This window comes from Orbicella franksi, chromosome 10, assembly GCF_964199315.1.
Source record: "Orbicella franksi chromosome 10, jaOrbFran1.1, whole genome shotgun sequence".
NCBI classification, from domain to species: domain Eukaryota; kingdom Metazoa; phylum Cnidaria; class Anthozoa; order Scleractinia; family Merulinidae; genus Orbicella; species Orbicella franksi.
Genome location: NC_138154.1, coordinates 18,369,582 through 18,380,968, shown reverse-complemented (window position 1 = coordinate 18,380,968; position 11,387 = coordinate 18,369,582). Strand labels below are relative to the sequence as shown.

At 38.6% G+C, this 11,387-nt stretch overlaps 1 protein-coding gene across 1 annotated transcript in view; it reads right to left on the bottom strand.

Moving 5' to 3' along the window:
* Window positions 1–5,897: 5,897 nt before the first annotated feature.
* Window positions 5,898–11,387, bottom strand: part of LOC145501711 (uncharacterized) — a 9,512-nt gene continuing 4,022 nt past the window's right edge. The window contains exons 5-8 of the mRNA XM_081481122.1: window positions 8,418–8,464; window positions 7,846–7,973; window positions 6,683–6,739; window positions 5,898–5,998 (exon numbers count right to left, since the gene is read on the bottom strand). Of these exons, the coding sequence (XP_081337248.1) occupies window positions 5,898–5,998; window positions 6,683–6,739; window positions 7,846–7,973; window positions 8,418–8,464 (333 nt within the window). The remainder of the gene's footprint in view (window positions 5,999–6,682; window positions 6,740–7,845; window positions 7,974–8,417; window positions 8,465–11,387) is intronic.

Genomic DNA, 11,387 nt, shown 5'->3' with positions numbered 1-11,387 from the left:
CAAATCTTCATCATGAAACAAAAAATAAGGTATCCTCAATATTCTCTTGAATTTAAATAAGACTCTCTAGAATAACGTCACGAGACTGAATTTAAACTCACCTTGAATGTTTCTTTTTTCTTCTTGAATTAGCTGCGCAAGCTCTTGTAAACAACTGAATCCTGTTCGGCTCCCTTTGTGCTTAAAAGCCGTGTAAGCTTTTTAGTTATTGAAGAGAGAGGAACGCAATCTCTATCAGCAATAACACCATATGGCAAATTTCGGCAGGTTTTTGTTACGAGGCAAGAAAGGGTCAAACATTTTTAAGTCTTGATACTATGTAGAAGGGCCCTATTTCCCTTTTTCAAGTTGTAATAAAGGCTGTCAGGTAACGTTTATCAGGCCCATAATTTCCTCTCACGGCTCATCGAGTTCCGTTTGATGTATCATTCGATTTGGTTCTGCTTTCCGCCGACGATGCCTTATATTTTAGGCCCGTATAGATTTTGTGTCAATCTGCAAAAGTGCTGCCAAATAATCATGTAGTTAAAGTTTCACAATTTGTAGAGTGCCGTAACCATTATCACCATTAATAAAGACTCTCTTAAATCTAATCCATAAATGTAATCCCTAAATGTTTCTGGACTTACACCAAACAAATGAAATTGAAAAGCAATGTGAATGTCGGATTCATGCGGAAACAAAGTAAGTCCAAGATATTCAATTGACCCAATTAAAGTCGATGTAAAGTCGATCCTTGGGTCGCTTTTATCTTACTGTCTGCATAAAAATAATGAATGGAACTTAGCTTCTCCTTTAAAATCCGTGAAATGAATTTGAAATTACGAAAATTGGATTTGCCGTTTTTGAGAGATCTCGCGTTCTGTGGAAAACCACTATTAGATAAACAACTGCTAAATTAATAATCTATGCAACAATGAATATCTTTTTTTTCCAAATTTACACTTAAGAATCTCAAGCTTATAACCATCGAAACTGTTGTTCTCCATGAAGCAAATATATAACAGGTCGACACCTTAGTTACGAATTGACAACAGCCAATATTTCAGATTACAAAAAATAATTTGGATTACCAGCCTACCAAAATGATATATTCATTGCATCTATAATAACCCGTACCTAGCCCGGAGAAAATCACTTTAGATTTTTAGCCGACATAACGAGTGCAGGCAAATCACGATAAACATTTTAGCGAAAGCTGCATAACTGTACATACTGTTACGAATAAAATGGGTATGACTGATAAATTTCCCGATCAGCAAATTAAGAAAGTTCATACAGAATTATGTGAAAGTATCGATGCTTGCAAAGTATAAGCAATAAGTGCAGCACTAATCGAACATAGAGCGAAAGTTAACAATACATTATATATTGAATGCTCACGGCCAAGAGAAACATCAAAACGAGAAGCAAGAGGGGCAAACTAGCAGGCACCCAGCTACATGTATAACGACAACAATATTAAAGGATAAATTTTTATTCCCGTACAATGGCAATGGGTAATCATGCTCTTTGGATTGACTCTACCCCGTGTAACTTATGCAGAAAAAAACGCTGGTCCAGCTCAGTTCTTCACATAAACCATTTTATCACTATTATAGTAAACTCGACATTCCAAGACTGTCATGTTGAAGATCCATGGAACATGGATAACCATACAAGGCTCTGGTTGAATTGAGATTAAAGTTCGAGCAGTGAGTTGGTGACTTTGAATGAAGTTGCGCAAAAATGCCTTCCTTTAACAATTGACTCTTGCTTTAGCTTGTATTAACACATTAACGTGCACGAGCGAAGATTGGAGATTACAAAAGAAGCGTAAGAGTTGCTTGAGGCGCAGTCAGAAGCGACGACTCTACCTTCTTCAGTGCTCTTCAAACTTCCCAAGTGCATAACACCTTGAAAATGCACAACTAAAAGCATAAATCAGTTGTTTTAGAACAGTGCCAATGGAAATAAATTTCGCAAACCTAAGCGTGCCTCATTGAATAATGACGCCCGCTTGCGTATGCTGAATTTGATAGCGCGGCTTAGCTAGTTATGTTAAAATCAAATTTGATCGATAGTATCTTCTACTGGGTATCTTTACCCAGCTAATAATAATTTCAGAACGTTTATGCTGAAATTGGAGACCTTCAAATTAAACTACAAGTACGAATTTGAGAACGAATACAATTTCCGAATTTTAAACTAGTGATGTTAGTTTTCAGGGCCTTTGTTCTTCCTGTTGGTTTCGGTAGAGTGGGTAGCTCAGAGGATGATAATATAGAGCCTTCAAACCAGAATTGCAAAGTCGTTCTCGTAAGCGATCTCAGCTCGTAATCATACTCAAATTTAAAGTACCTTGTTATTGGGCATCAGGGAGGCGCGGTGGCCTCATGGTTAGTGCATTCATTCCCGAAGCAAGCGGTTCGGGTTCGAGCCCTGGCCGGGGAAACTGTGTTGTGTTCTTGGGCAAGACACTTAACTCTCGCAGTACCTCTCCCCACCCAGGAGTATAAATGGGAACCGGCGAATCGTTGGGGAAACAGAAAAAATTGCGGGGGAGTGACCTGCGATGGACTAGTATCCCATCCAGGGGGAGTAGAAATACTCCTAGCGGCTTCATGCTACAGAAACCGGGATAAGCTCCGGCAGCTATGAGCCATTCGGCTCCAAGGCTTCATACACACTATTATTGGGCATCAAACTTCCAACTCTTCACATAGTGACTATAGCTTTTACCCAGTTTGCCGCCCTCCCCCCCCCCCCCCCCTCCCAAAACAAGATGGCGCCAGAAGCCGTGTAGGAGACTACTAAAATGGTGAAAATATTCCAATAAACTTAATGGAGTATTCCAGTGAAAGTCATAAGCACTGTTTCCTTTCCTCAGTCATACGATATATAGGAGAAATCTTAAGTGTTTGTTGTGTTTGGGAGGAAGGGAAAACAAGAGGCTCACTGGCTCTTTCTTATAACACTGTTCAAGTTCATTTCAATGCCAAGAAAAACTGTACAAAGAAACGTCATCGATAGGTTCTGCTTTTTCTGGACAGGTTCCATGTTTTTTATTTGTTTTAGTACAGTAATACTACTGGGTCCTACAGTGTCCATGCATGACTGGACTTATGAAAACCGTGTCAATGAAAAATACACTCCTTTGCACCAACTGACCTACACACTTACTTTTCACGACTCCTAAAGGCTTAAAGATCACTCCAAGCGATTAAAAAAAAAAAAAAAAAAAAAAAGAAAAAAAAAAAAATAGAAAAGAGCACGAAAAAGAGGATATTATTAAGAGAGTGGAGGAAAACATATCAGTCGCTTTGTTGCTTGAGCTCGGCAAGCCTTTCCTTGACGCTGTTTTCATAAATCTAGACATGAAAATTAAGCCATTTAAAGAAACCCTCCTCAGTAGTAGCAAACTAACGATTAAAAGATGCAGCATAGCATTGTTTTACCCGATTCATTCCAAGCTCGGTTATATAGATATACATATATTCATTGGCGATCGTTAACTGTGTTTGGTTTGCTTCTAGTACATTTCAACTAATCAAATGCGTTTTCATAGTTGCATCTTTGATAAATATGATGCGCTAATAGACGAACCTGGGCATGTACTATACGTACCTAATTTTACTTATGCAGGCTGGGATAAATGTTTAAAATTCATTTAGACTCAAAACGGGCAGTAGTCCCTCATGATTAGCTAAAGTTTAAAATCCTACAGAATTCCAGAGAAACTTAGATTTGTATATATTGGAGCAACAACGACAAAAACAATATTTTGGCCACAAATCCATCACGTTTGTTTATCGTGTCATTCTGTGATTGTTTTCCTCACCTCTACTTTTTACCTCGATTTCTGCCCTGGTGGCAAGAAATCTCTAGCAATGCAGTAACCCGGCGATCGTCCTTCTCTCTCCCCTCCCCCCCCCCCCCCGCTCAATGCCCCTCTCCAGATTGTGGTTCCTCCTATCTGGCAACCAATTAGAGTGCTATGGGTGCGTAGGTCTGTAGCGACTAAACAATGGACTTAAATAAATTCGTGCTGGTTATTTGTGAGTGTAGAAATAACAGAATATTTAATATTTGAGTTGAGGGATAATTATAGACTAGCCTAGACTGATATTAGACTCAGGGCTACTTGTTGTCCGTTCGTTGGGTACTTGGGCTACCTGCGTTTATTTATAACCTAAGAAACCTCTGGTAGCCTTGCTGTTTGTAGCTCGGCGCTGTAATGGCGCGTAATCCTGCGTGTCTCTCTCTGTACAGTTTTAAGTAAAAAATGAGTCAACTTTAGTCGAGTTTACCTCTCCGATCGCTGCTGTATTTGAGAGAATTTCTGGGAAAACACTTCACGAATTTCCTCGCTACTCAATTTACGGTTGAAAAGTCTGATTTCGAGTGATTCGCAACGACTGACAGAAATTGTTTTTGTAATGCACCTTCAAACTTTGCACGAAATTTCACACCGGAAAAACACTTTTGGAGAACTTAAATGGTGAACTAAATGCGACGAACATAAAGTAGCTCAGTATGAATCTGTTGTTTAATACATCTTTCTTTGTCTAGTATCTGAGTTACTCGCCCTTTCGCTCGTTAGATTTTTTACGAATGGTTTGCAGAGTCTACAGACGGCGCGTAAGCCAATTCAGTTTCAAAGCTGCGAAAACAAACCCACTTCTAAGCCAATTTACCCCAAGAAAAAAAGATAAACGTGTTATTGTCCGGCTTAGGGTCGGTCCATATAGTGAAAAACTGTGACCTCGGTCACAGTTTTTCACTATACAGACCTCCAAGCCGGCCAATGACATATATTTGTTTCAGTTCACTTCATTTTGTCGCCCTTGTTATTCCAAAGTAATTTAAAAAGAATATCAAGATAATTTGGTTTGATCAACTGGGTTGATAATGTAAATTGGCTACCGTAATCGAATCTCTTTACGGTGAACAATTAACAGTATCAACACAATTGACAAAACCAAATTATCCTGCTATACTCCCTACCGACGTAGCACCACAGTTTCTTTAGAAACTGACCCCCTCTAAAAAGAATATCATTTGTTTCTTCAGCTATTTGGAGCACGACGTTGTTGACAACAGAACAAAAACAAGCTGTGCCTCAATAACTGCAATTTTACCAATTGAGGTTAATCTCTTGTTTTTCCAGTTATTTAAGATATCCTCTACCTTATGAATAACCTTCCCTTCCTAATTCTTCTTCTTACTTTCGTCTTTCGTGTCTAAAACTGGTGATTGTAGAACTAGAATAAAATCACTGATTTGGGAAAATCTGAGTAGTCTCTAATGTAAGTTAGTAGAATTCTACTAGTATACTAATGCAAATGCTGTAATCTGATTGGTGAGCCATTGCACACTATCAGCCATTAGTGTGCAGTGGCTTGGTGTGTTTGACAAAATTGCAACGTTTTCTCGTTTCTGCGAAGTTTTGAAAAAAAATTAGAAATAAATGGATAATCAAATTCCCGAGAAGACTAAAAGGAAGGAGTTAACAGTTTCTTGAATTAAAAAGCTTCGATATTTTTGAAAGAAACTGATAAGAGCGCGTACACGTACGCAATGCCAAATTGACAATTCACTGAGTCCGCGCGAATTCTCTAAAGCGTAAAGTTTAATACAAAGACAAGAAATAATTGGAATAGTTATTTGAAGGAAATTTCAGCTAAAATTCTACTTAAACAATTAGATTATTCGCTCTCGATTTCTATTTCTATTTCACCTCATAGAAAACTCGAGCTCATAATCTAATTATTAATTATTGTCTCTTGTTAGACTGATATCGAAATCATGATTACGTGTTATTTAATCTTCAGGTAATCGTGCTCCCCGGGTTTATCTATTTTATAAGAAAACTCTGGTAGACTTGCAAAACACATCTTTTCCAAACGCTTGTTCATTTACTTGACATACAGCATCCCATCACTGTTATGATATATTCCACGACTATCATTGGAACCATCCTCGGGACAAGGATAACCATACAGGGCTCGTCTTGTCACTGGTTGAGATAGAGTTCAAGACAGTGAGTTAATGTACAATGCAGTGAGTTAATAAATGACTGAAGAATTGCGACGGTGATATTCACGAAAATTTCCCGCCTCACTTTTAACCAGCGGGCGTACAAAGGGCCTGATAAATGCCACCAACCCCTTCTTCTCACCTTTCCCAGAGGTTTCTTTTTCAGAATTTTTTTAAAAAAGAGAATTGATTTACTCTATGATGCTGGAAGTTACAGTGGCTGTTGCTTTATCCCTTGCCAAAAATTCATAACGTCAGCATTTTCTTTGCGCTGAGCCAAATTTACAGGTCAAAATTTACAGCAAAATACTCAAGTTACATTAAAGTAAATGACGCGATCATGATACCTTGCTTGATTTACAAATTAAGAATCTGTTGGACGCTGTCTGTAGTGCGGAAAGTAGCCAGAGAGCGTTTCTTAAAAGGGATGAGATCTATAGAGCATTTTTGTTCTAATGGCGCCGATGATTGCACATCCCGTTTAACCGGCATCACACGCGTAAATATCAGAATCTCTCTATAGTAAATAGCTATCTTGAAGTCAGTTTTTCTTGTTTTAAATCGAAGTTATGTCTGTAGTGTTGGCACTAAAACATGTTCTTTTCAATACATGTTATGAGTCATTGTCATTTCGCTAATCCAGGTAGGCAAGTTATTTACTTACTGTAGCCAGATGACCACCACCCAAAGCCACACTCGCCATCATCATGTCCATCAAATACTGAAAGTAGAAGTCAATTAAGTCACAAGGATGCTGCGGTAACATAAAAGTTCATTAAATTCCCGTCAGGTCGTGTTCACACACCTTACTAAAGAAAATCACAATGACAGGGTGTGTTATTGTCAAAGCGCTATGGCTAACGAATAAAACACGTGTAAAACGACCAGGGCTCTGAAAGAGTCGGCTGCACCTGTATTCATTACAGCCAAACCGCCCGCCAGAGGCGAGGATATTGGAGCCTTAAGGACGTTCGCGCTAATTGTTTCTGCGCATCCTTACTGCGCACACGCAAATTCACACGCCACGTCATGCATGAGCGTGCGCGCTAAGTAATAAAATGAACAATGATGGGGCAGATGGCCCTTGCTACACCTTTGACTGGATTTAACGATCTTGGACGTTCGGTAACCCATATTTTTCTTTCCAGAAACAGATTTTATTTACAATTATCTCCACATTGTCCAAAAATGAACAAAAAAATCAATGTGGGAAGCTCAAGAAATGTCAAGATTTCTGTGCGCGGGACATCGAATCCTGCAATCTTGCGGCTGCAAGGCGCGTGAAACTATGGTCGCTAAATGCGAACTTGTTCTTTAATTAACCTCACCAGTTGACTAAATTCATTTAATGGGTCCACTTAAGCAATGTTAGGCTGAGAATATTTTACTAGATCTAATTGCAATATTTTTGGGCTTACAGACACTGTGGCCTTATTCGCTAACGAAGTCCGCTTTTTTTTTTTTTTTTTTTTTTCTTCATATTTAGGGTGTTCTTCTGGGCATGTTCTCTCCAAAACGAAGTCGGGTGACCACCCATTTTTTCACATTTCTGACATAGCTAACTCATCATCTTACAGTGGTAAAAGTCTCAGAAAAAAATCAATGGTGGAAAATTTTCGCGCAAACGTCCTTAAGCCTCTGTTAGAGCCGATCAATTTTTTGTCAACTTACAATAACGGAGGCTAAAAAAACCGAAGTCTGGATTTTTCCATAGGTACTGCACAACAGTACTGTCTCTATCTTTATTGCTAAGTAATTCCTTTACTTTTTCAGTACTGTTTTTATTTGGCTTGAATTTAGAGAAATTTAAAAGGAGTATACACTGACCATTACATGATAATCCCTGCTTACCTCTATGACATCCCTTGTCAATGCGATATCCCACATCAGTAGTAGTGCAGTTGTTAGTCTCCCACACATACGGATAAGAGTGGGAAATGATGATGCGTGGACAACTGGAATGAATGAGGAAAGTATTTCTCTGTAACAGGGACGCAAATAGAAGCGTTTCTAGATCTGAAGGCCTTAGTTAACCTTAAAGTAACTCAGCTCCCGCCCAGAGTTTTTAGAATTTCCAGAATGACGCAGTAAATTACGATATCGAGATCAATGTCATCATAGCCCAGTTCATAATGCATCTTCGTCGGGTTATTATTCGTCTCTTTTTACAACTGAAAATATGACCAGCACTTAAACCTTCAAGGCAGTTATTTTATTGCATGTTTGTTACTAAAGTAGACCTTTTTCATATATTCGTCTCCCTTTTAGTACAACTTATGAAAAAGGTTTAGGCACGTCGGCTAGCAATAGCAAAATCGAGAACGATCTGCCGGCAGCAATCAATATTAAACCGTACAATATATACTGATACAAAACAAACAAACAAACAGGGCACTTACTTTCGTCCGGCACAAGAAGAGTTGAACTGTTCAGGTCCACTTGGTATCTTAAATTCACAATAAAGAAAGAATCTGTTACAGGATCATAGTTTTAATACAGTTCATTTTAAGGTTACCGTATACAGTCCGGGATCGTTATCAGATTTGATAACCATGTGACGTCACAACATGGCGGCCATTTCAAAAACCGGGAATTTTCGTATTCACTTCGCTTTGCTCGTTATTTGTTCAATTATACTCGGGTAATTTACCACATAATTCTATTCGATAATTACCAGAAAAGAAGGAGCCTCACGTGTTTTGAAGATGGCGGTTGAGGACCAGCGTAAACGATGTAAAATGCTACTCGTAAAGTGAAACAGCGCTTGCAATTTTGCATCCAAACCAGGTGTGTTTTTCATTTTGTCATTAGATTTAAGTTACCTGGAGATTTTTGCGAAAATCACAAAAAATATGTCGTTAATCTTCACGCCATATTTTTGAGATTTAACGTGTTTTTAGTGTTGTGCACGATCTGTGAAAAAAGTGCACGGGGGTATTTTGATTTGCGATGTGTTGTTCGTAACGGCGGCCATATTTACAGCTGTAATCGATATGTTCCTAGGTATTGAGATGGCGGATGCTGATACCCATAGAATCAAAATAGCAAATTTATGTCGATTTTGTGGATATAGCTTGGTCATTACATAGGGTAGGTTTATTGTTGTCGAGTTTTGCAGCATAAAATTTTCATTCCTTTTAGGCCTGACAGCCACGCACCATTCAACTTTAAGAATTACTGGTGGCAAAATCAAGGGGTACGTAAAAGTAACTTACATAAATTATCTAAGCCCCTTCAGAAAAAATTATAGCTCTTAGTGAGTCGCTCGATTCATGGTACGGCAGTCGAGGTGGTCGGGAAACCACTTGCGAATGTAACATTAGTTGTTTATTTTCTTTTGAAGGGTTACCATGAGGTCAAAATCAAGGGGCCAGAAGGAACTCCTTTTCATGTCCTTCCTGAAAATGGAAACAAAGACTCGTTCGCACTTCGTTGTGTTTTACCAGAAATTAGAGAAATACCCGAGACACTTCTAGACGTGCCACAGTCTGGTATCCAAGAGCGCTAAGAAAAATTACACTTTGAGAGAAGTTGCTGGAAGACAGATAGGCCGGGTGCAATACTTCATAAACAGGGAACGAAAACACCTTTCGGACTGCGGGAAAATCGGCAATCACGTTAAAGGGTAAGTTGCCTATATTTTAGAGTCAATTTCAACAACTCGCGGTCCTGAAATATTTTCCGGAAATGCCGGCCAAACTAGGTCAGTTTTCTGGCACACCAGTCGTTATATAATGAAGCTTATTGTTGGATTTAGCGAGTGAACTATGGTACGAAAACATGTTACTTGAATTATAGTTTCTTTTATATGAATCGGTCATTAAAAGCGTTTTTCCATATCACCGAATGCACAACAATAGACTACTGATCTACAACTAAAAGAATTTTTTTTCCGGAAATGCCAAGACTTCCAAGTTTACTGTCACATCTCACGACATAAAGTGTTGCGTGTACCCATTCCACTGAACGGAGGTGTATCACGAATTAAAGTAAATATACCTGCTATATTTTGTTGTTGTGCCAGAACCATATCAGGCGAGCCCACAACGACAAAGAGAACTCCAGTACATCAAAGATGGAAACGAAATGTACAATACGGCGGAGGGGATTGAATTAGCAATCGCAGAAATGGAATTAGGCGTGGGATGGGATATGGCCATCGAGGTAAGCTATTCTATCTTCAGTATATCTGGACAGAGAATCGACAGAGGGAGGGTCGCGAACTGTTTCGATACTGTTATTTCCATTTCATAGTAATAAATCATAGTAGGAGATGTTTCGGTCCTAACCACGCTTCGCTCATGCAAATTGAACAAAATTCAGTTACAGCTCTCCGCTTGGAATATAGAAGCAACTTGTTCAGTGTCAATTTGTGAACTCAAGATGTATTTACTGTTAGTGTTTCGTTTATATTTTATACAGACTGTTGAACAGCCAGCTTCGCCAACTACCAAGAAAATGAAGCCTGAGTGAAAATAGAAGCTATCATATTAGTATCAATAAACAACGCTTTTGTGAACAGAATAACTGTTGTCTACCTTCGTGTGTTTTTACTCGGAACAAATATTATACGGTGTCTATCTGAAAATGAAACTTTTCGCTGTAGCTTTTGGACAAAGACAGTTTTCTTCCATACATCTTTGTTTCTATTCCATAATCCAGTAACCTATTGTGAAGCAAACATACAATTACAGTTAAATGAAATTGCATTGTGATGCTGTGAAAAAAGTAACTCCTTTCATCGCAGCGCCCCGTCGACCGCCATATTGAATTATACACTGTTGCTACCAAATAATGTCACGTGAACGAAAACTTGCGCAGCGATTGGTTAGTGGTTTGTTTTGTTCGAGGTTATCAAATCTGATAACGATCCCGGACTGGTATACCTTCAGGGGTGTCTCACGTCCAAGCGATGTAGCGCGTCCGGTTTAAGCTGTAGATACCTAAACCCCTATATCAAATTAAAGCTTATAGAGCTGGCTATGAAACCATACCAAAAATTTTGAAATAAAATGAAGTGCCGATTTTTTCACGGCCACTAAATGCGAACGTCCTAATCACCTTTTGGTAGCTACAAGTCAAAGCGAATTTTGTTTTTCGGCAATTTATTTTTTTCCTCGGTTTCAAGACAAAAAGCGCCAAAAAAGCGTCTCTGCGTTTTGCCACATTCAATTGCAGTAAAAGTTACAGAACATTTTCAAAATAGGATTTAAAAAATGTGAAGTGATCGTACAAACATTGCTCTCGGAGAAAAAATATTTCGAAATAAACAATTCGCAGACAAGTTTTTGTTTTTTATATATTAATCTAGCTACTGTCCAAATTTGAGGTCAATCAAACAAATCCCCTTTGAGTTGTAACTCTTTAAA